The sequence below is a fragment of the Colossoma macropomum genome, unplaced genomic scaffold (genome assembly GCF_904425465.1).
Source record: "Colossoma macropomum unplaced genomic scaffold, Colossoma_macropomum, whole genome shotgun sequence".
Classification (NCBI taxonomy): Eukaryota; Metazoa; Chordata; class Actinopteri; order Characiformes; family Serrasalmidae; genus Colossoma; species Colossoma macropomum.
Window position 1 is genome coordinate 31,135,661 of NW_023494799.1, and position 25,849 is coordinate 31,161,509.

General features: G+C 38.3%; 1 protein-coding gene across 3 annotated transcripts in view; it reads right to left on the reverse strand.

Annotated features, from left to right (window-relative positions):
* Window positions 1-309: 309 nt before the first annotated feature.
* ldb1b (LIM-domain binding 1b) overlaps window positions 310-25,849 on the reverse strand; it is a 39,266-nt gene continuing 13,726 nt past the window's right edge. The window contains exons 1-11 of one of the 3 annotated variants that reach the window (XM_036586054.1): window positions 23,702-23,923; window positions 11,514-11,616; window positions 10,144-10,188; window positions 9,566-9,641; window positions 8,102-8,204; window positions 7,753-7,925; window positions 6,206-6,328; window positions 6,020-6,103; window positions 4,091-4,214; window positions 3,629-3,777; window positions 310-2,188 (exon numbers count right to left, since the gene is read on the reverse strand). In XM_036586054.1, coding sequence (XP_036441947.1) covers window positions 1,958-2,188; window positions 3,629-3,777; window positions 4,091-4,214; window positions 6,020-6,103; window positions 6,206-6,328; window positions 7,753-7,925; window positions 8,102-8,204; window positions 9,566-9,641; window positions 10,144-10,188; window positions 11,514-11,616; window positions 23,702-23,726 — 1,236 coding nt within the window. In that variant the 5' untranslated portion in view covers window positions 23,727-23,923 and the 3' untranslated portion in view covers window positions 310-1,957. Of the gene's footprint in view, window positions 2,189-3,628; window positions 3,778-4,090; window positions 4,215-6,019; window positions 6,104-6,205; window positions 6,329-7,752; window positions 7,926-8,101; window positions 8,205-9,565; window positions 9,642-10,143; window positions 10,189-11,513; window positions 11,617-17,021; window positions 17,350-23,701; window positions 23,924-25,849 lie in introns of those variants that run through there. The other 2 variants (XM_036586055.1, XM_036586053.1) reach the window with 2 other exon arrangements.

Consider the following 25,849-nt stretch of genomic DNA (forward strand, 5'->3'; position numbering starts at 1 on the left):
TGCCACATCCTGATTTTCACTACCAAAAATTAGAAGCTGTTTGTTGTTTGAAATTCCACTAGGGGGCAGCAGAGGACTGCAGGGCCAGTGAGGCTCCATGTAGGTTGGAGTGGATGAACAGGTCATGCTGACTGTGGATGTGTGGCCTGTATGACTCCATTGTCAATGGACTGTGTCACACAACCATTCTCAGCCAGTGTTTTATAGGCTCTTCAAAAAATATACTGTAGATGAATTGTATTCCTTGCTAATTTACTTCAAATGATCCAATGCAGTGTAATAGCATAAAAAAACCAGCAAACAGGCAGCTCTCGTTTAAAGTGAAAATTCATATTTTATTGGTACATACATTAATTTAGTCAAGGGCAGAAACTAAGAAAAAAATAGATATATCAAAGAAGGGGTGTCTACTGGGTTAGAAGAGGGACAGATCACCATTTAGTTTCAATTACAAGTGCAGGGCTGGCAGAAATCTCACAATTTTAATGGAAATGATTTAAACTGGGCAGGGTACCAATTAAAAAAAGAATACAAAAATGACCAATGGATTTAATGAATAGGTAGACTTAGATTTCTGTCTCCACATGGTAACTGAAACATGGTCCACACAAGTTAAGGACTTGTCTATGCTGACATGCACTTAACAAAATAACCTGTTCGTACAGGTTATTTGACAGAACGACCTGAAGACAGAGACAATGGATCAATAAATCACATTGGCTAATATACATAGTGGAGCGATGCTATCTAATTTGCTCGTACAGGCCTTGAAATCCTCATTGTCACATAATGGCTGATACCATCATTTTTACGCTTTTGGTTGGCCTTCATGTACAGCATACACTCAGACCATGGACACACAGATCAATCCGGCGTGACGGTGCCCTTTTCTGAATCAATCAATTACACAAGTTCATAAAATTAGGGGAGAGCAGGGGGAAAAGAAGACAGGTCTGTGTTTTTTTCTTTTCACTTTTTTTTCTTTTTTTACACATCGGATCAGAATGGCTTTAGGTAATGCTAAGGAAGAATACATTTCCATACAGTTATACAGAACTTTGCTACTACCTTAAATATACAAGCACAAGTACACAAAATGAAACAAAAGCCCACACTAAATTACTCTCTTTTTTAAAAATAATACAAACCAATATAATTTGAGGGTTGAGATTTTAAGGACCTTTAAAGTCCTCGTAGCTCCTTGGTCTGTAGCTTTCAATGTCGGTAAAAAAAAAATCAAATAAAAACATTCTAGGGAAATAGAGGCTGGTATAAAATGCAGATAAAATTTTCCAAAATGCTTCGTTTTTAAATGCTCTCCATCTCCCCCTTTTTAAAACCTCGACCATTTCCGGGCTGTTCTACAGCGTGGTGGCGGTGGTGGTGTACTGGGTTTCATGTGTTGCGACATTAGTCCAAATATTCCCCTAACAGCAGGGAATGGTTTGAATGAAAGTATTCCCGCTCCTGCTCCAGAATGGGTTGGGTTTCAGAGCAGGCAGATATCAGCCTTCACCTTTTGCCAGTTTGAGAGCGTGTATGTGTACGCTTTGCTGGCGTTTTATATGTTGGTCTTCTCCTCTGAGGATGAAACAACCAACTCCTTCCTTAACTTAAACAATATGAACTATCTACACCTTCCTTGGAGAAGCTCTCGGACCATAAAACGCCAACAACTTCACGGCTACTGTATTAATATTAAAACCCAATACGATTATCTGCTTCATTCACATTTAAACGTCCCAGCTTTCATTCCTCTGGCCCTCAGTCTCCATCTCGCTCATTCCTCCAGGGCGCTGAGACGGGGCGAAATGGATGGCCGCCGTTTTTTGTGTATGTGGTTCTTGTGTGTACATGAGTGAGTCAGTCTTCCGCAACCTCGCTGCCACCTCCTTACGCCCCACCTCCTCCGTGAACCCACCCCCCCTTCACTTTCCCACCCCTCCCGCCCTGAGTCTCACTGAGAGGCTTGCGAGGTGGGGTTGTCGCTCTTACTCTCCTGACTGGACGGAGCCTTGTTGTTCCAGGGGCTGTTGGCACCCAGCGCGGGAGAGTTGTTGAAGCTGTCCTCGTCGTCGATGCCATTGGCCGCATCAAACTGTGTGTTCTCGAGCCGTGTGATCAGGCGCTCATCTTCATCGCCAAACTCCCCTCCCATCAGAGTGGGCTCACCCACAACCATCACGTCCTGCAGGACAGCACAAATCATTAAAATACTTGGCAGGACAAAGTGAAAGCAAATACCCACTCATTTTAAAGGATTCTACCCTTTGCCACCTGATGTCTGTGGCTTTATTCATCAAAACCAGTGGTAATTAATTTAACCTTTCTTTATCAGAAACAAGCACACTGTTTTTGTTACTGTGCTTGTAAGACTGGTAATACGTACAAGAGTGGTCTGATTCAATCTCATTCAAAAAGCAGGTCTGGCTAAAATGTAGAACAAACTTTAGTTCAGACAGAAATCCTTAGAGATGTCAGAAAGACATATCAACCAATTTTGGTTCTTTAGCAAGGCTATAATGATACATTTGTGTCCCGCCAGCCAGGAATGGCACATTAAGAGTGAGTTTAAACTTCTAGTTCGGTTCCCTTGGTCCTGACCAAAGCAGAAAACGATAGATTGCTGCATTTTGGTCCGGGTCCCTTAGTGTTCACACTAACATAATTAAATCGAACCAGAAGATGTAAACAAAAGTATTACAAATAAAAGGTCACAACTGACTGGGGAGATTTTATGATGTAGAATAACTGTGATAATGTCCACCAAATTTCTGAATCATGTTGTTCTGTGTTCTATCTGAGCAATACTGGCGGAGACATACTGGCACCGTAATACATATTATAATATATGCGTGCAGTCAAATGTGTACATTGAGAATTTTACAATGACTTCAAATGTGCTCAGCCTCATTTTAAATTTCAAACTGTCCATTCTATAATTATCCATTCAGAGCTTAGGAAAGGAAAACACATCATGTATCAAAACAGCATCACAAACTCGTCTTTTCCATGTACCAAGGAAGTTCTACAGAGGAGACAACGGATCATTCCGCCTTTAGTCCATTTAGATGTCTTTGATCCATATGGCGTTCATACTTTAAACGAACCACACTAGAGTTAGTCTTAAAGCAAACCAAGACTGATCAGCTCAGGGGATTCATTCCACTTACTTGTTACGCACCAACAGAGTGCACTGACAGAGCAATCGCACAGGGTTCATTTTAATCGAAACCTGCAAAGTCTGAATGAACCCTAAATCATTTTTCCTACATCCTCTGCTCCAATAACTCTAACTACAGCCTGTCCGCAGTAATACTTCAGTATGAATGGGCAGAGCCAATATGTTGTAGGGTTTATGAATGGACAAGTGTAAATATTCATGGTTGTTTCGGTATATGAACCATACAAGTTGGAGAGTAAGTAGGATTCGCTGAAACCATGTACCAATACATCAAAATAATAATGCACCTTTTCACACTAAATCACTCTGAAATACTTTGTTTACATGTCAATGATTAAATTATGCAGAAATTTGAAAAAAATTGGTGGAATTCTCCTTTAACATACTAAAAGCAGGCAGTGAAAGAAGCTAATGTCAACATGTGCTTGTTTGAGGTCTGCTTACAGGTACTTGGCTAGAGAGAGGGAAGCTGCCAGCAGGGCTTTTCTTCTTGCTGTTGTTGTTGTTGGTGGTGCCTCCTCCTGCACTCATGGTGCTTCCGCCTGAGATCTTACGCTTCCGCCGCTTGTTGGGTGCCTGTCGCGCTGGTTCCGCTGAGGAGAAACAGACCAAACAAAGCTTGAAGTTTAGCAATACTTTGTGGAAGCAGAAGTCCAGCTAGTGCTTGCAGCAGCAACCCGTTTACATTAATCTGTTCTGAACAGTGAAGAATTTATCAAGAACCAGAAACAGATGCTGAACATCTCCAACATTTGTATTTTTTTTTTTGCCATGTTGGGATACTGTGCAGGAGGTTTCCTTCAAATCCATACTGCATAGAAACTAATAAGATTCTCTACAGAAAACACATGTGAGAGCAGGAAGAACGACAAAGCCTAGCCTGATGAAAAGCAAATGTCTGCCTACCTGGTGGAGCTACCATCCTCTGCCACTTCTGGAACAGGCACGTCTTTAGACAGTCCCTGGGGCTCAGGCTGTACGTCTTATGCCTGGACATGAGCTCCTGCATTGGCTCCAATATCACACACAGCTACAGACACAGAGTGAAAACATTCTGGTCAGAATCTGCTATATTGTGTTTATCTTGAGTAATGACAATAGGCTATATAGCAACCAGATATTGCAGAGCATGAAGAAAACAGCACAATCTGAATTTTATAAGGGGCCTGTATTCCAGTAATTTTCATGTTTTCATAATGATATTATGGTAGCAGCAGGTTTCACATGCAGCATTTTCTCAGCCATAAACCAAACTATTCCAGCCATGAAAATACAGTCACGGGGGGTCTTTGAATGTTTAATGTGACATGCTCTGCAGTGGCTGATTTAATGGCATTGTGACAAAAGCCTATGAAAAACCTCAGTTTACATATATATTGTTGCTGTCGGACAAAAACCTCATATCTCCGAAAACCTTTCTTAAATTTTAATAAAAGTCCATGTAAAAAGGTTGTATTTGAGGTTATTTGGGATCACTTCTATTGGCCCTTTCATCATGAAATTTTAAACACAGTGTAAGTGGCAGCTGGCATTTTTAACTTATGTCAAAATGACAAACAACAAAAATTGGGATAAAAGATTTTGTTCCAACAGTGATGAGATACAGTATGTTTGAACACCCCAGTCAAATTACGTAGCGATGATTTTCTACGTGAAAAAAAAATGAACACATCCTCCACAGAACAAACTTAATATGGCATTCTCTGCACATTTTAGCACACATTTTCTATTTATTTGTTGAGTCAAACAATAAAAAATTATATATTTTATATTAATATGTTCTATAACTTTTGCACAGGCCACATTTTGTATTTAATTCCCTCCCCCTCCAACTTGTAACAGCAACAACAAGTTAAAATGTGCGGAATCATGTTCTCTGTAGATGATGTTAACTTATTTTCAGTAAAAAAATCAATGAAACATGTAATTTGACCCAATCTTTTGCATATGACTGCAGCTCTTGCCGTGCACCTTTTATAACAAGTTTTTTCACCAAGAGCATTTTTGTATAGATTTAAAGGCATTAAATCTTTATCATATAATCTGACTTTCAGCACAAATGATATTGCAGTCTGTCACGAGAGATAACTTGCAGCGCTTTGTGCAGTGTGAGATTCAATAAACTACAAAACCTGAGTTCACAGTTGGCTAGCCTAATTACAACTAGTCCAACTAACATCTCGTTCATTTGCAGCAGCCATAAACCTGCCAGACATCCTTTTCTGTAACCGATATAACAACAAGATCATTTCACAACTCTCAACTAGATCAGACTTCCATATGGATGTGCTTTCAATGATAGTAGGGCTGTCACTATGAAGAAATATCATAATCACGTAATGTGCTTATTATTTTGACAAATAACCTTTTTTTTTATTTTTTAAAGGAGGCAACCAACCTTAACGGAGCAATAGCAAACTATGGACAGCCTTTCAAATTTTTCAAAAAAACTTTCTTGAAAAAAGAAACCGCCAAGCCTTTAAAAAGAACTTAAAAATGGAAAAACATTAAGATTAATCTGGTAAGAAAGACCTGTAGGAAAACATAAAATATACATTATCAACTTGCAAACTGCCAGCTAATCACTGCTGATCCATCAAGAAGGTAGATTTTAACAAATGAACAATGGATTCTTCTTAAATAAACAAGTTTAGTTGAGTAATTATGACTGCACAGTATATAAACAGCGGTTTTATGAGTAAGGTGTAGGTGTAGCAACATGACCAATTTTAAGTCATGTTCAGAAATGTGTAATTTTGCCACTATAATGTTTTATGAGAACAGCACTGTCACTGTGAGACAGCTGGTACATATGGATGCTGGATGAGCACTCACTCGGAGGTAGTTTAGAGTGGAGTTGGAGAGGCCGCATCTTGTGATGTTCTTAGACAGCTGGTCCACCATCTGCGGGTCCTGGGCCTGGAAAACCAGACAAGTGACTTTTCAATATCAATGTTCTGACATCTCGGAAAGATGACTATATCCACAGTTAGTGTTAAGGGAGCAGGGTTTGGCACATACATGCATAGCCAGGATGCTGCGGGGGATGAGCTCTCTGTGCTGCCTTATGCTGAAGTGCCACGTCTTTATCCTCATCATGTCATCAAACATGAATTCCAGGTACAAACGCCCCTCCACACAGACCTGCAATGACACACAGATGTGTTATGGTATGTTTATGTACATACACAAACCAATTCCAAGTAGACAACTGTTAAAGTAATGTAAATAAATGTAAAAACCAGCACCATAATCATTAGTCCACACTATACATTTGCAAAACCATCATTTAACACTGACTCTTTTTTCTATTTTTATTATGATAATCCTGAAATAACTGAATGGATTAGGAGTCATGTATAAAAAGTATACATATTTAACTTGGCAGCAGTATCAGGAGGGATGCTATTACACTACTGCTGGTGCCAGTGACTTACTAGCTGTTACACCAACTAGCTACAAAATGCTCTTTAAATTATTTAAGTTACCATTAGCTACCACAAGCAGATAATGGCATATCCTGTGCGGAGATCCAGTGGCGAACCTTGGCTATTAGAGCTAGGCCTTCTGTTTGGGCCATAAATGTCAAAAAATACCTCTACAATCATGCTAATTTATGCTAGGTCTTTATGGGATTCTAGTAGTATGTCAGCGCTAAGCTAAAGGTGATTTATATAGACTTTTTCTGGTCCAGATGTTCTGGATTAAAACATGGACATTTGAAACCTGTAAAAGACATTCAATGTCTTATTTCCAGCTTGTAACATACATGCTATCATATCTTACTTTGTAGCAGTTTTATAGTGACTCTTACAGTAAAGAGTGCTGACACAGAGCTGCTGCAGTTGTTGTTCATTTCTAACAACTGACTGAAATGCACTGCACAGGCTACCTCTTTTACTTGTGATACGTCTAATGGAATCTAATGCAATCCAGAGGAAGAGCTCTCTTGGCTGTGTCTATCCAAATATCATGGAGAAAAAAAATTTCTGATGGACAATTTTCCATTGGGCATTTCAAGAATTTAACTCTTTTATTTCCAACCAAAACTTAACAATGGATTAAGAAAATTACTACAATACATGCAGCATTTAAATACAATAAGCATGAAATAAAATTCATTAAAAATATTGACACGGGGCCTTCTAGGCCCTGTGGTCTCATCATGAATTAAACAGGTTTTCTTTCTAACCAGGAGATGTTTAGACACTTTAACTAACTAACCATCGTATGTCCTGTGTTATTTTTATCTACATCAGACAGGGGATGGCATAACAGAAGAGTATCAGGTACAGTTTGTCTGAATAGCGTTTGCTCATTTCAAAATCTGGCAGTCCCATCAATGAAGCAGTCATTACACTGTCCTCTCAAAACCATAACCTGGCCAAAAGGCCACTGTGTCTTTCTTAAACCAATGCTGCACCGATTGTGAATATCACTAATTATTTTGAATAAATAATGTCAAAGGTATGACACATGGTCACCTTGAAAAGCTCTTAGATTTATCATATCTAACTCCCCTCACCACACAATCACAACTCCAACCTGTCTGCGGCTGTATGGCTTACCTGTGTGAACATAGGCTTGCCATTCTGAGTGACCATCGTACACTGGTCACAGTCCAAAGAGACAAAGTTATTGTGGAAGGACTCTTTAGGGTGTTTTAGCACATAGTAGAGCTCAGTAGCACCTCCTTCAAATATACTGCGGAAATAACGAGGAATCAATGTCCGGCCAATTGCTGAGGAGAGAAAGTACAATTTCCCTCTATTAAAATCATGCAATATCAAATAATAATTAAACAACTTAATTAACAAAGTATTATGCAATATTAAAGAAAAGTACATGCCCACTGCCAAATCAAATATCTAAAATGTACTTGAAATGACAGTGTTTTCATCTTGTTCAGAGCCTTACTGTATCGCTTGGGGCCGTCTTCTAGACAGAAGGTGATTGTCAGCATGGCATCATCTTCAAAAAACTCTGTGGTGAAGGCATCCCACCACAGGTTATCACACTCCTGGAAGGAGGCAAGTAGAGGGAGAGAGAAAAGGTGAGAAAGAGTGAGAGAGGGCTATAAAAGGAGACTAACAGAAAATTCTCAAGATCAAAATAACATTCATCATCAACAGTGTGCGTTCTGCTGTTTCTAACAGCTACAGCCTTTATGTAATCTTCTCTATATCTGGAGAACTCCACATTCTTACTTTAAGGCACTTTGGAAAAAGCAACTAGTTTCAATTTGTTCTGGAGAATGTATTATGTATTAAATAAATAATTACAGCTGTCAAACAATAATAATAAAAATAAAAAAATCAAACATATTTTGTGTAGTAAATTGTGACTAATCAGATTTTTTTACTCAGATTTGACCCTAAAGAAGTATTTGAAAAACCATTGCATTCTTTGTAGTTGTATGAGAACAAACCAAGCTTCATCCGAATGTCTTTATTACATTCAATAATTTAATGATATTATTTTAATATTGTAAATGCTGGGTTCACGTGAATCTGAACATGAAAATCAAACAACACTGCCTGCACGTTCCAACCATGTATATATATATATAAAATGTATTCACATATACACAGATACACACACACACACACACACACACTACATTGTCACTGTTGGAACACAACCCTGGGTCCAATTGTTGTTTGTATTTATGTTTTTACATCGCCCTTTACATGGTGTCCAAAGTGCATGGTCAATGAACTAATTGAAATAGCCCAAAACTGGTTTGTATAATACCTTGTTACATTAATTACATTAGTTAAGAAGGTTTTTTTCCTTGTCCCGTAGAACTGCCATTTTGGACGTACAACAATAGCTTTAGCGTCAATAGCTTTAACGCCTTTGTGATTGAAGCCTCTTGCTCTCCTTCATACAGCTCATGAATTCTTGTTACACTTGAGGCTCTAAAGGGGAACTGGAGCTTTCCACTTTGCTTTTGCTCGTTAAGTTTGTTTGTTTTATCCATAGGTCTCCCGTGAGCACTGTCCAGCATAGTCTGCCCAAGGTATTGCTTTAAAAGCCATTCTTAAACTGTATTTGAACAAGCAGGCTATAATCATGGATTTTATCATAGCAATACACAGTGCACGAGCAGCTATGCTTCGGCCTGGAATTACAACAGACAAATTGAAGTCTACAACATTACCTTTGACAGCCCTAAAAATAATACTTTTGTTACAAGTATAAAAGTAATACACAATGATAAATGTTGTATCAACCACGACATACAAAACCATAATCATTAACTTGTGAATCAGTGCTGCCCTCATGTTCCGCATACAGGACCCAGAGACGGTTTAGAAGTGGAATTTCCCCTCAGGCATGTAGGACTGTAGGATTCTTTACGGTTGTGCCTTTGCTCACCTCTGTCCAGTTCTGTAGCCGTTTGTTGAGCTCAAATATCCTGTAGTCTGTCTGGTTCCCATACGGCGTGTGCCTCCTGACAGACAAAGAGAAGGAGTGGAAAACAGAGACACTTTGATCCTGACCATAGCTCTTAATGCCTACATAAACACAAATGAATCTCTGTCCAAGTACTCTCAAAATAACTTCTCTACAGAGCTGGTAATACAAAGGTTAGATACAAGTTACTGGTGGGGGATATGGAAAAACTGGCATCACAATATTTCTTATATAATAAGATCGAATGATAGACAGCTGGAAAACACAATGGCAAAAAGTAGTGCCACCTTTTAAAACAGCCATTAAAACTGAGCACACTGACGACTATTCAATGTTTGTAAAAAAATAAAAATATTTAAGAAGGAACACAAGTGAAAAAAAACAATGGTAAAAATATATATTTTTGTTTATGTGTTAACTGTACTCCGTTCTAGGCTCTCTATAATTGGTTGAAATCTGTCTTTTTTTATGATACATGCAGTTATTCAGTGGTGATACCCAATGTATTCTCAGGAAGGAGCATTGTAACATTAACTTACCCTATCCCAGGCTCTAGGTATGTTGGTGGGTACATGGGCGTTGGGCTGCAAAGCAAAAAAAAGAAACATATCAAACAACTCAATAAAGATAAAATACCACTTCAGCCACAACAAATGCCTCAATGATCACTGATCATGGGCTTATAATAAAATATTTTTCATATAATCAATGTGCTTTTTTTATCGTCAAAACATTGAGAATGGTGCTGAAATCCACTGATGTGCGTTTGCACCATCTTTAGCAGAGCTGATGATTCAGGATTAAGTCTTATTCCCCCTGTGGGCGCCATTTCAGACAGGAAGGGGATCGTTTCCTCCCCAGACGCGGTTTTTCCCTCTTATCTCTATGGTGCAGTGAAGGCAGACACACATGGCATCCACAACACTTTCAGCAACCCCCTCCCCTCGTATGTCCAATCAGAGCAGAGGCTGTTGACTGACAGCTCAGTTTACCACAGACATGGCGGCATCAGCACCAGCAATTCCTTAGCCCACTATCTTCCTACAACCAAACCACCGTTGGCTGACTCAGCAAAACCGCCATCACCACCAAACACAAAGTACTGATAAGTATGTTTTCCTGCTTTTTACAATTTTATGAAGTTGCATCACTTTTACACCTTAAACTGCAAGGGTCCCTGCAATTTCTCACTTTTATGACTTACTTATAAACCCGCTTGTTGGTTTCATAGTAATTACTGAATAATTTATATTAGTTACTGAGTAATAAGTTGTTACATTTTAAAGACAATAAGATTTTTTACTATGTTGGTAGTTGATCTACCAAATATTTAGACAAGTGGTTCTCAAATCAGTCTTCAGGGCCCCCAGATGGTCCATATTTTTGCTCCAACATGACTCATAATCCATACGGATACAGCAAAAATGTAGACCATTTGGAGGGCTCTAAGGACCTGTTTAAAAAGCCCCTAAAAAAACACTAAACTGAAGAACATAAAACATTATGTGTCAAAAAAAGTGTGTCCATCAGGCTTTGATTCTTAATGCAGGACAAACCAACAGGAGAATATAAAATATTTATCATCATGCAAACTGCCAAATCACTGGCAATTTACAGAAAAGATAAATTTCAATCTGTGATTTTTTCAATCGAGTAATCAAATTTGAATCTAATCATAACAGTCCTAAATACGTCTTAGGTTTAATAACTGTATAATAAGCGTACAGATTAAGGGGTCAACTTAAATACAACATGAAGAAACCTAGTCAGAATAACCCAGTACCCGTAACAGGCGTAAGGGCTGAACGATTGCTGTGCAGGGAAAAGCAACAACAAAACACACTGACATAGTGATTATTATGGAAACAGTCAAAACTAATTATATGTAATTTAGCCTAGCCTGACTCACCCCACGTCTCTGTCCAGCATGGTGCCGGGATGGAAGGGGGGAAAGGCGCTACCGTTGGGGGGCTCCTTTGGGGAGTACAGCTTGAATGACTTGGAGGAACAGCCTGAAAGAAACAGAATAGAAAAAGAGGAACACTGATTAACTACAAGCTGGGCCAAACAACTCTAATGCTAATGTATCTCTGGAAAACTGAACAACTGCAAGTATCATAAAAAAGAGCAGACTATAGGTGCTAGAGTTTTTTGTCTTGGGGGACCGAAGTGCAATGTCTGTGGAGGGCTGAGGGCACTTTGGTGAGCCCTGTTTTAGAATGATTACAGATATAAACAACAACAATCATAGCATGGTGCAACAATCAAAGCCAAAGCACCTACAAGAATCATGATGATTTTAGTCCCATGGCACACTTGTATATTAATATTTATACAGTGGTATATATCATCATTTATACAGCGCTATGTATCAAACAGTGGAATGCCCAATGATCACTTAACTAACTAATGATTATGATACGGTGATTTTAATTATTAACTGTAATTACAAGTGATTGAACCTATAAAAGCATTTAATCAATTTGCTAGAAATATTGGAGATTGACCAGCATATTCATAACACACAGTGAAAAATATATGCTCTAAAACCAGGCAGGATTTAACAAACTATGTGCTTTAAACCCAAAACAGTGACAAAAAACAGTCCACTAACAATACTGTAAACACTCAAATGGTTCACCTGAAAAATGTACAAAAATGTACACAAATTTACCTTTGTTCAAACATAGTCAATCAGCAAAGACAAGCTTATGTAGCTAAAAAATAAGTCTGTCCTTTTGGGCAAAACCATTTGGACCTATACACCCATTATATCATGTTCTGGATGATCAGAATTTTAGACATTTAAAACGAGTACTGGTATTGGCCACAAGTGTTGGACACCAAACATCTTGGCCGACCAACTGCATTTGGGGTTCTTTGGTGAACCATTTCTTGCAGCATTACAACGCTACTGAATGCCAGTCATAAAGACTAGGTTATAACTTCATTTACATTTGATGATTTACATCTGATTCAGAAAGCTTTCTGACTGTGTATCCATGAGAGCAAGGGTCATTTTGACAGCGTCTTTGGACAAGACAGTGGCTGCCAGATATATAGGGCAATATAGTTTGCCCTCATTTCAATCCACTACACAGGTCACGTCCACACACACGCACACACACACACACACACATCTATAAACGGAAGGCAGGAGGGGGTTGTGGGGTGCAGACACACCCCTCACTCTATCTATCCCGCCAATTAAAAGGATCTACTGCACAGCGTATTCAGCCACGACAGGGTCGTGACCTCTGCCGTCACGGGAACGACTCCGCCTAATAATGACTGGCCGACGTGTCTCGCAAATAAATCCAGGGGATGTCAATGTCGCTCAGCCATCATAAAACCACTCGCATGGTTTTACAAGGTTTGCCTTTCTGTGTCTGAGTTATAAAATACAAATATTGGCTAAATCACAACATGCTCACTAATTTCCATGGCAATCCTTTTATGATCCATTTTTATATAATACAATTGTTTTTCTAGGTAGATGGACACTGAGTGACCAGTAATTGATTCTTCTTTCTAAATTCACCTTGATAACAAAAAACTAGACCCCAACCAGTAAACAAACATATGTGGGAGACACTGAAAATGACAGCATTGGCTGATACAATTTTATACTTACATTTTAACTTTGTACTATAGTAGTAAAAACAACAGTTTTAATTACACAGTGCTTTACTACTTGATAGGATGACTGACCCAATCTGTTATCAACTTGCCACACAAATGAACTGCAGGAAGTGTTTGAAGCAGAAAATAAAGTCTTCATTAGAAAAGGAAGTCTTAAAATATAAATATTGTAGCACTGGGGGTGGAGCTACCCATAAGTCTTTTGGCAGCTTATTTTTCATTAGCAGTCTTCATAACAAAAGGTTTGGATTCACTGTATGTTTGTCATTCTAAAGATGGCAGTGTTTCGTATTCAGATTTAACAGTTCAGTCTGTACTACTACAATTTATTTCAACAGTGGGACTTCATTTTGGGTTCCCCAGTGGTGCAACTGTAAGGTTCCCGCCCTATAGTTGGGACGTTATCAGCTATAACGTGTACCAATAAAACAGCACGTAGTTAATAGCACCCAATATTGGCCAACCAACATATGGGTTAGGCCTTACAAAACATACAAGGCAAAAGCTCCAATTATTTATCCAAAAATGCTTCAGACGTGAAGTGCCACTACTCTGATTGTCCGCAATGCAACAGGCATAAACACGCACTGCATTAACCAACTGTGATTCACTAAGTGCAAAATTTACAAGATTAATTCTGATCAAATTCAACCAATGCTACCACCAACCATGTGTTTTTTTTAGCACATTAAGACTTTGGGCAAACCATTGTCAACAAGCGACACGAAACTACCAATAAACCAACCAACCAACCACCTCCTATGTATTTAACCGAATGAGCTTGCATTCTATCATTATAAGGATGTGATAAACAGCCATTTAGCTTTTTTTCCACCTCACAGATGCTCTTCATTAACCCTATATAGTAGATAGCAGGGGACAGAGGGTTAATGAATCAAAGGCTGGTCACTCCACAGTGCTCCATCAGAAAGGTGTCCACCCCCAGTCACAGTGAAGCTTTTGTCCATCTCCCCGTGCTCTCCATTAAATGGACCTCTGTATCACACCCACTTCTTATGACAACTCCCATACACACCTGCCGCTAGTACACAGGTGTTCAACTAATGCAGCAAATGTCAGCTAAATTTCTGAGCGTATGAAGAAGTGAAGAAGCCACAAAGTCATCAAAGACTGTTCTTGTTATATCTGCATGAAAACAGCACTGTAACTGTCTATTACGTAAGTACCTGAGTACCAATTTTGTGACTAGCAATTATTTTAACAATTAATCCAGTAATCAGAGTTTTAAAAAAATGGACTTTAACCTAAACAAATAATGAGAAAACATGTATATTAGTTATGCTTTGCAAACATTTCAGAGATTTCAGAAGATAAAATACGGGAAAAAGACAAGCTGATAAGCCTTGAAAAATCTAAAACAACACAGCAAGAAACGTATATACACATAAAAAACACTGTACTTTTATGAGAATTGTGGGCCGATGTATATATTCTAATCTTCTCATATACATATCTGACGATTAATATTATAGTGAAGTGTCGATTAACATTATAGAGAAATGTAATATTTATTCCTGAAGGGTTAGAAATGCAATAAAATCAATAAAAAGTAGACATTTTGGTGCAGATCTGCTCTTACAGATTAAATACATTATCAAATATTTGTCTGAAACAGTGGTCAAACTGAAACACCTGTCCAGTAGTGATTTTTTTTAAGCAAATATCTGTCAATAACGATGCAATTATAATATCATTGTGCATCCCTACAAAAAACATATTAAATTAACACCAAATTAACACAAATGGTCAGGGTCTATCGATGGGCCCAGTGTTTTATTACACATTTCTATAATCTAAGAACAGGTCAACCAGTTTGCACTAGTTTACAATAATAAGTCTTAGTATGTAATAAGCCTGGGATTTTAGGAGGTTAAAACATGCATTATTTCTACGCAAACCGCTAACAAATCTTGAGACGGTAAGTTTTAATCTAAATCAAGCTTAACTGAATAATCGTGACAGCCTTAAGTGACTATCATAAATGTGTATCTTACAAGTGTAAGAGCTAAAACACAGATCTGTTTGAAAAATATCACAGTTACATGCACATTCACACACAGGGAAACACTTCCTGCATCAGTTTACGGTCTTCATGAAACATTTAGCTCTGGCTTTAAGACATTAAAAATTAAGGGAGGTTGACACTGGCCACAGAGCTGTCCTGTCCAGGGGCACCTCGCTGCACAGTGCATTTTGCTAGCTTTAATATCCTCGGGTTAACACAGGAGCACACATTACACTTACATTCATATGGAATACATAATCAATTTAGACTTGCCAGATTTCACAGGACTGATTACTTTTGTGAATGTAAACTTGTAACTGCCCATTTTTCACTGCCAAAGGCCTTATTTTTTGCATACTGCACGTTTAAATCTCACAGCTTGCCTAAATGAAGCCTTCCTCTGAATCAGAGTATCTAATTAAGAAGTGATGTTTTTTGCAGGGTGGGTTAGAAATGACTACAGTATGGCCATTAACAGCGATAAGCAAATAAATAAATAAGCAACAGTCCATTAGATCTTAAGAGCATACCATTAACAGAGATCGCTCAGTTGGTGGTTAATGACTGTCTGTCTAAATCAAATCAAGCAACAAACACTAACTTCCTGTGCAGTAAATTGCTTTCTTCAAAACAACACCCGCCCCCTCTGATAAACACATAGGGCTTGCACGCACACACACACACACACAAAATACATCCCACTAAAGGCTAAAATGTGGCAATAATCTAATTCAGCTCAAAATATGCCTCATTACAAGTTGTGCTGACAAGACAGAGAGGAAGCAAAAAATCCACTAGAGTAGCCGCAAAAGCTCCTACACAGGACATTTGTCTTCCCTAACATGATCCATTACTGGGATGGGGAGACAGCCTAGGCTGTCCCATACTGGAAACAATACACTTACTGCTTCATTAAAAGTGAAAACCATGAGTGAGTGCTGTGCAGATGTGGAAATCTCTGACCCTACAGCAAGGCAACACACATTAACACTTAAGTTAAAGACGGGGGGCTTCAGCACATAAATGCCAAAATAAGCAACTCAATAAAATATCTGCAAAACTAATGTTTGAGGGCAAAGTTTCAGCAACGTCCAAACAGCTTTTCATCGAAACTGTGATTTACACTACACTTAAATTTCTCTATTTACCACAGAAGTTATCATCATCTTCCAAAGAGGAAAGTGAAATGTCACAATGTGACTAATTAAAAAAAAAGAGATAAACAAATCTATAACACTTTAAATAAAGGTCAAATAAACGTATTAAATTGCCTTTACTGTTCGATTTCACAACAAACAAGAAAAGTTTCATGTGAGGTGTGAAATTTTTACAACTGGTCACAAGACAGCCTCTACTGTTAGACAAGCAGGCTAATAAACAGTCAGCTAGCTAGCCAGTTAGCTCCGCCTCGCTAGCGGTATTTAGCGAGCTAATGCACTTTTGAACCAGCAGGAGTAAAATAAGAGAAAGCTTAATATATAATGACACATATAAGCTTTATTAAAAACTGGTTTGCTCTGAATAAAATGACATTCTTGGACCAAGAACTGCTCGTAACGTTACTGGTCTCCTGTCTGCTAGTTAGCAGGCTAGCTTACAGGTTAGCTACTAGCATGAAACGGACACAATAAATGCAAAAAAACGACGATTTTAGTAATAGTAAAGCACAGCACAAACCAATGCAGTTTGAGTAAAAAATATCAACATGTGCGATAAATAAAAGGGGTAGTGTGAAAAACAACATTTTACCTGCAAGAAGTATTTTCGGAAACGAGTGTTTACGGAGCCAAACGGAGTTCCGTAGCTCCGCTGTAGAGTTACGACGGAGCAAAACGAACCGTCCCACAGGACAGAATTCACTCTAACAGCGGAAAATACATTGGAAATAAGTATTTCGGGATAAAAACCCTGTCGGCTAGCGTGATTTCAACACGACGCCTTGTCCCATTTCCAACAAGGCAGGCTGTGCAGGCTGTGGTCTTACGAATGGACCCCGGTTTAAGCCCTTTGTTCCAGGGCAGGCATGAACAATAAGCTGTAGGCCCTCCTCCTCCTCCTCCTCCTCCTCCTCCTCCTCTTTCTCTTTCTCTCCCCCACCAGCCTCTCACCTCCTCTTTTCTCCCAGAATGAAACCAGAGAGAGAGAGAGAGAGAGAGAGACACACACACACACACACACAGCCCACCGCCCTTCATCACCCTCCCCCCTGCTGTAAGGTTGTTTGCTGAGCAGATTTGTCCATCTCCTCTACACACACTTAAAAAAAGGATGGTTTCTCAAGGGGTCTTTAGTACAGGCAATGGTTCTATTTAGAACCATGAGCTCTATATAGAACCAGTTCATGCTTAAATTGTTCTTTGCATGGTGAAATGGGTTTTCAGATTGATGGAGAATGTGTTGAAAACGGCTTTTTGAAAATGGTTCTATAAAGCACCAAAAGAGGTTCTGTTATTCTTGCGATGTCTAGCTTAAAAAGTAGAGGAACCCTTTTGGTGCTATACAGAAGCATATAAAACACATTCTCCATCAATCTAAAGAACGATTTTACCATGCAAAGAACCATTTAAGCATGAAATGGATCTATATGGAACTCATGGTTATAAACAGAACCATTGCCTTTACTGTGCTGGTGACATTAAATTTTTTTTCCCCAAAATAAAAAAAAATATTTTATAAGTAAAATAATCCCACTGCATTATAAACATCGCTATTTAATACCAAAATACTCTTAAAAATAGAAATGCTCTAAGAAAAGTAACAATGAGAGGAAAAAATCAGTTCACTAAACTCTGATGAGGACCAGCGGTTTGCAAATGTACTCAGGTTCTATTAATAATGGCATCAATTAAAAATAATCTCAAAGACACATAATTGTATCAAGCGTCATTTGTGTTGCTGTTTAAATGTAACCCTATGCATATCCCAAAGAGATTATGGTCATCAACATGTCTAAACAAATCAATAATTCAATTACACACCCAAACAGCCCCACTGCATTAGCCCACTTCATAGCTTTATGTTCGTTGGCTGCCATGTGTCTGATAAAAGACAAAGCAGCTGGGAGTTTTAAATGATCAATTCCGGACTCAAGTCGATAGCAAGCCACTTAATGTCAAGAATCGAAATCAATAAAATGTGGTTTCATGATGTACAGTGTGGATCCTGGTCCAATGCTACAAAAACCAAACATACTGGAGTTACCTCCCATCAGTAAAGGTAAAATAAAGATTTCAGCCAACATCTCTCTCAGTGTCTCAGTAGTCTAAACAATCGAGAGCCTCCCAATACCTAAAATTTGAGTACAACCCAGTTTCCAAAAAAAGTTGGGACACTGTGCAAAGTGTAAATAAAAACAGAATGCAATGATGTGCAAACCATTTAAACCCTACATTTAATTGAAAATAGTACAAAAAAGCAACATACGAAATGTTGAAACTGAGAAATATATGTCCATTTTGAATTTAAAGTTGAAACTTTTTTGAAACATTGCTGGCATCAAATTGAAAATACATGTAAAAGGGGCAATAAAAGGCTGGTAAAGTTGTGTAATTCTAAAAAAAAACACCTGATGATTTATTGGCAACAGGTCAGTAACAGATTGGGTATAAAAAGAGTATAAAAAGAGAGGCTGAGTCTTTCTACTTTCTAAAGTAAAGATAGAGAGGGGTTCTGCATCCACAAATGCAAGTTAAACCTCCACCATGTAAATAATAAACCATACATAAACAGGATCCAGAAACCCCACCACCTTCTCTGGGCCCAAGCTAATTGAAGATGGACTGAGGCAGGTTGAACCCCAAACTGCTGAGCAGCTAAAATTCTATATCAAGAAGAAAACATTTTACTTTTAAAATGACAGCAGTTGGTCTCCTCAGATCCCAAACGCTTACAGAGTGTTGTTAACAGAAGAGGTGATGAAACACAGTGGTAGACATGCCCCTGTCCCAACTTTTTTGGAATGTGTTCCTGGCATCAAATTCAAAATGGGCATATATTAAAAAAAAAACACAATAAGATTTCTCAGTGTCAACATCTGATTTGTTCTTTGTACTATATTCAATTAAATACAGTGTTTAAATAATTTGTATAACATTGCATTGTTTTTATTTACATTTTGCACAGTGTCACAACTTTTTTGGAAACAGGATTGTATATGTAAAAGAGAATTCCATGTATTTTTCAAAATTACTACCTAATTCAGTGGTTCAGATCTAAACAAATTCATTCAGAGTGGTTTACTGTAAAATGGTTCACTGTAGAGAAACATACAGACTCAGATTTCTTTACAGTGGTGGTGACAGGAACTAGGAGTTGTGATGTCTACAACACAAATATAACCATTTTATTTATAATCCAAAACCACCAGAGAACCTACACGTCTTTTTAGTTTTTATATGTAGGATTAATAATTCTAAAACAGTGGTAAATCTGAAATAAGAAGCTTTCTTTGGGTACTCGTTTGCCTCAGAACACCCTGCATGTACCTCTCCACTATGAATGGATTTTGGAAATGTGCTTTAGGGCAAAGCTTTATCAAAAATAACAATGTCCCAGACACCAGGCAATGTATTCGTAGCCATTTAGTGTAATAAACAATAAACAATCCTGACTCTGTAAGTTTGTCTAGAATAGAGCATTTCAAATCAAACCACTATAAATTACTGTGTTTCAACCTTAACAATTAAGTTACTGAGAAATTTAGAAAATCGGCAGAATTCCCCTTTTATGTTGAAAACAGTCTTTTTAGATGCCTGTAGAGAATAAAGCACATATGAGATAGTGCAACTCTTCTTTTGTGTTCATGCGTCTAAGCGTTCATGATATTTTCTTTTTTTTGACCAATTTCATATTACGAGACTAGAAAGATGCTGTCTGATTGTAAAGGGACATTAGAAATCAGGTTTACAGATAGAAGGGGGTACAGTACAGTGATAAATCATTGACTTGCAGTGATTCCACTTGATTTGACACGGCCCCTTCATGCTGTGGGGACACAAAGAAACCTTGCCCCCAGGCCTTTAAGGGCTCCAGACAACTGATTGCACTGTTTACAATGACAGCATAAATAACGCAATTAGAGCTTCAGAATCTGAGTCCTCATTCTGCGATTGGTTCTTTGCACTGACTTGAGAGCCTTGAGTAACTAGGCAGTGTGTTATTAAATCCTTCAACTTCAGGCTTATTATTCAGTTATTAAAGTAGATTAGCGGCAAATCATATTTACACAATTACCTCCTTACCCTCAGTATATTCAATCTGCTAAGACATGTTTGGTGTCTGAATTCTCCTTCTTTAGTTTTGAACTGGAGCGAAGAGGCTAATGTAGCTAGCAAATAATCTAACACATTTTCCTTTTTTAGGGTATAATAAAATCATAGTACTTTTACTCTCACTTGAGTATATTGCAAGAAGAAACCATGGTTAAAAATGAAGAGATTTAAGAAAACTAATCAAAGCACAGCAGTGCGGAGCTCCAAAACGCTACCTGTCCGATGCTTCATGTGTTCAGAAAATTTGTTTAAATATGTCAGCAGTGGTGAAGATAGAGCGAGAAAATGATATCAGTGCACATGAAGGATATACCTGACCATTTTATGTGCATAAGTCTGTGTAATCTCAAGTTATTTTATGACACAACTTCTATCCTGAGATAGCATGTAGAAAAGTTAGCATAGCTGGCTAACTAATCTTAGCTAAATAGTTATGGTGTTTTTTACTATTTTCTTTTTACTTTTTAGCTTTAGTATAGTAAGTACAACTTATACAAAACCTAAAACTACTTCTTAAATGTTCTACTGCTAGTGCTTGTTAGCTAAGCTGTATTCTACGTAAGATAACGGACAGCCTAGCAAAAGCATGTGGCTCAGACGTTACACAGAAAGATGTGACTAATGTACACTAGAGACTGTAATCAGTCTCATGATAAACTTTCTCCTTCATGCCAAATTTTGCATAGTTTTGTTTTTACAGGTAATTTCTACAGATATAGCTAACTGAGAAATACTATCAGATTGTGATTGTAGACAAGTCTGTCAAAGAAGTTACTCAATGGGTTTTTCAACTAATAACTTATTTGCTCTTACATGAGTCTATTTTTATTAACACTTACTTAAGTAGGAGTTTTACTACTAATTCTATCTCTGTTTATACCCACCAATCAGCACTGTGAAAACTAAATCAACACATTCTTTTCTCTAACTGCACTGACGTAAGTCATTTCCAACGGTTGTTAATGGTGTTTCTGACACTATATGACATTCTGTTAAATATAAAAGTGGACAAACACAGGCTACATTGCTAAAAACAGTAATAGCAGCCATTTTGAATCCATATTTTTGTCCATTTTTTGGGATGTCATACAGCATCAGAAGATATGACATTTAGGGTTAGAGGGAAATATCACTTTCATGTTAGAACTCGTTATCTAGTAACTACTTTGAACGAAGATTATTATTAATTAATGGAAGTCTGGACCCATGAGCCTGTCATTAAGGGGGGATTTCTGCATAATTAATAATTCATTTTAAAAGTCATTTTTGGCTTCAAGTGAAAAGCTCTGTTCTAGAGAAACTTACCAGAATTACCAGAGTAGGAATTGTTTACAGTGGTGGTGATAGGAACCAGATGTCTGCAAGGATTAATGGCTCTAAAGGTTATCCCTCACAGAAAGTTCAGGAAGATTTATAAATATGTTGCCTGATGCCTGAGACAATGTTTTACAATGGTTTTGGAATAAAAAAATTATTATTTTTTTTTTCATAAAATGGCTATTTTAATATCATAGTGGTTCTTATCACCACTATAAACGACTGTAAAGTTTCTTCCCAATGCGTTATTTCACATTAAAATATTCTGACTTTGTTTACATCTCAACAATTAAACTATGCAGAAATTTTGAAAAATCGGTGGAATTCCCCTTTAAGGTTTAAGGAATTATTGAAGATCACAACACATTTTTTGCCATTTTCTTGACAGATTACTAGTAGCTACGTCTCAGTGTAGAAGGCTCATGTCTCCCTCTGACTGTCAGTCCAAACTGATAATACTACCAACCTAACGCTAGGCCATGTGCTCCCTCCACACGCACGCAGCCTACCACCATCATGCCTGTATTCGTGGTAGACACTCAGCAGCATTTTCTGTATGTATTGGTGCAAAATCCGCAGTGTGCTGTGTTTAAGCTCCCGACCCACCCATGACACTATAGAAGCTTTCAGTGGTGTCCTTACTGCTAGAAGGGCTGTGATCAGCTAGTAAAACGGTTCTCAGGGGTTAATCCCCTCATGGGGGGGGTCAAACTCTGACCATTGCTTTGGCTTTCAGCTGTCACAGTGTGACAGAGGCAAAGGCCCTTCTTACAATGCCTTGGCAGTCTGAAACACGCGCTTAGGGATGCTTATTAAAGCAGGCCTGGGATCAGTTGTTGCTGGCAAATTCTTGTTGATAAGGATGTAAAAATGCAGCAATGCATCATGTTGCCTCTGTTGCATCTATTTTGTAATATTAGTATTGATGATAATGATGATGATGATAATAATAATAATAATAATAATAACAATAATAATTATAATAATCATCAAATAAGCATGCACACATTTTGTGCAAAATAAAATGTGAAAACAATCCAGAATAAAATACAGTTTTAACCAAATTTAATCACTTTAATTCCTGCCTTTGATCTAAGAATCATTGTATTTTTAAATGTAGCTCTAAATCATACCAAATATAATTGAAGTGGTGAACTCTAAGATTTTATGATGCACTGACTCATTTCCTAAAGAATCATAATTATGATTCAATCAGGGTGAGGTCAGAAATTTACACCCCTACGATCAGCAGAGCGAATGAGAGGGCAGCTGATCTAAAGTCAGCGCTTTGCAGTATGACCCCAGCTGGGCAGACTGAGCCATGGCAATTCCAGCACAGCATGCTAGCCAAAGCATGCATACTGGATGGCTTCAGAACTTCATTAAAACGTTTGAAAGAATGAGACGCAGCAGAAGTGCGCACAGCAGGCCTGCCACCGAGCCTTTTTCAGACTCTAAAGCCAGAAGTCATCAAGGAGACAGAAGAGAAATGCCACATGAGGAGAGCGGAAGGGCTCTTTTCTTACTGGCTGTTTCCAGTTGGTCAGTCATGATGAAAAGTCCCACTGTTCCCTACTGACGCACACTACAAATCCGTACACTTCAAGTGACGAGGCGCTCTCACTTTCTCTCTCTGTTTCTCTCTCGTTCTTCTGCAAACTTACTTCATTTTCATTTTATAGCTGAAAAAATATGTTTTTTTGTACCTTTGTTATAGATACCAGTATGTCATACAGTGCCAGAAGTGTTTTTCACACACCAAACATGCCACTGGGTAAATCTGATGTTTTACCAAACTATCACTTGATTCATATTAGGGGAGCAAAAGCGCTCTTTTCTTACCGGCTGTTTCCAGTTGATCAGTCATGTTGAAAAGTCCCACTGTTCCCTACTTCCAATTCCAACTCCGTACACTATAAGGGACGGGGTGCCTATTACATGCTCTTAACTTTGGTTCTAACTGTTTCTCTCTTTTCCTCTGTTTTTCTCCCTCACTCACTCACACATTCTCGCTCTCTTTTTCGGGTAGATATCTCTAATGCCCAGCCTGCAGAGAGAAGGGCTGTAGCGAAGTGATGGAGGGGGTTGAGGACTCTCTTACCCACCTTCTGTTCACTAGTCAACAGGAAGTCTTGAGGCACGCATCTGCCACAGGCCTGATAACAGTCCATATTGCCCCACAAGTGCCCCCCTGCTCTGCTAACCTTTCAGGTTCTTACTCAGTGTCAGTCTGGACATGTACTAAATGGACATACACTATAGGCTCAGAGTATAGAAGCAAGCAGTTGCAAAAATGGTGTACAATTAAGCCTATTCAGCAGCAACCTACAAAATGTTGCCAAATCAAATAAGTTTAAATTGGTTTGCAGTGCTGTATTCTTACCCTACTGTATATCGCAGGGAAAGCCTTCATATTACTTTTAATGAGCCCATATCATGAAAACCTTAATTTTCCTCACATTTAAAAATGGTTTGAAATAGTATGTATATGTATACTGTCAGAGTTTCAAAGTGCACTGTCCGTATATGGAAACAAAGCCGCAAAAACAGCCTGTTTTGAATTCATTATTTTTGTGATGTCATCAAAAACAAATATTTACATATGTGCGCCGATCCAGCCTGAAACAGTTTCATGTTGAAAACATGTCTTGGTCAATCAACTACATTTGGGATGAGTGGATAATTTGATGAATGCAGAACTTAAGAAAAATAAAAAATAAAAATCTAATTAAGTATTGGCGGGAGATTGTGGTTTTTCTCAAGGTGGAAAAATGTGAGACTGATCGTCTCACTGTTGCTAACGAATTACAGTACTTTAACTACCAATCAGCCGTGCTAGACGGCTACGGTATTTATATATACATGCAGAAAACTCTGTCAGCTGCTCTTTTAGACAGTGGCCTACTATTAACAAGTATGGGGCGGGAGCAAAACAGCTGCTTTTTGTTTATGTAGATCCGTCCTCTAATTTCGACCTATACTTTAATGCCAAATCCTGACAGCGCCCCTATGGGATTCTAACAGTGTGTTAGCACTGAGCAAATAGCAATGCACATGAACCCTTTTTGCCATGGACATCTGAAGCTTGCAAAAGACATTTAGTGCTTTATTCAAAGCTTGGAACAGACATTAGCATATATTTTACCTTCTATGCAGCAGTTTTACAGTGACTTTTTCTTTACAGAAGCTGCCACCACTGTTTAACATTTTTTACAACTGACTGAAACACACTGGTTGGGCTGCCACTTCTATTCACAGTCATGTATCTAGAACTTCCAGATGGCCAAGACTGCCGTTTTTCCTCACCTCACAAAACTGGTCCCAACCACTGTAAATCAAAACGTGATTGCTTGATGCCTCTGTCACTTCCTAATTATGCTGGTGGTAAATCTGCCACATTAGGCTTTTCAGGTCTTGAGCTCGCTTGGATGTACCTACCTAGATAACATGGACAAAAAACCCTTATTGGACAATTCTCCACTGAGTGGTTCAAGAATTCAACTTTTGTTTCCAATGAAAACATAACAATGACATACCAATAATACTTAAATACAAGCATGATTATTTTGTATATAAGGAACTAAAAAATACAGACAGACCTCCTCTGAAGGTCCTGAGGATTCCCCTTAGGTCAGCACAGAAAAACATTTTATGTGTCCTTCACTGCGCATCCCAGTATAAATGAACAGTGCGCAAAACATCTCTCCCATTGAAAACAAGGCACCAAACACATCTACAATGTGAACTCCCTCTTATACACTTGCTACAGACTGTCCATTATCTCATGAACAAATATTTCATGTTTATTTCTACAAAGTTAATGTTGCTTCCAAACATCTACTGTGTGCTGGCCAGCAATAGTTTTAATTCTATGAAATCATCTACATGTAACAGCATTTCAGACAAGAGATGACTTCTCGGAATCCCATCCTCCAAATCCCCATTTAAAATTGGTGTTTTCCAGTATGTACTGAAGCATGAATTATAGTG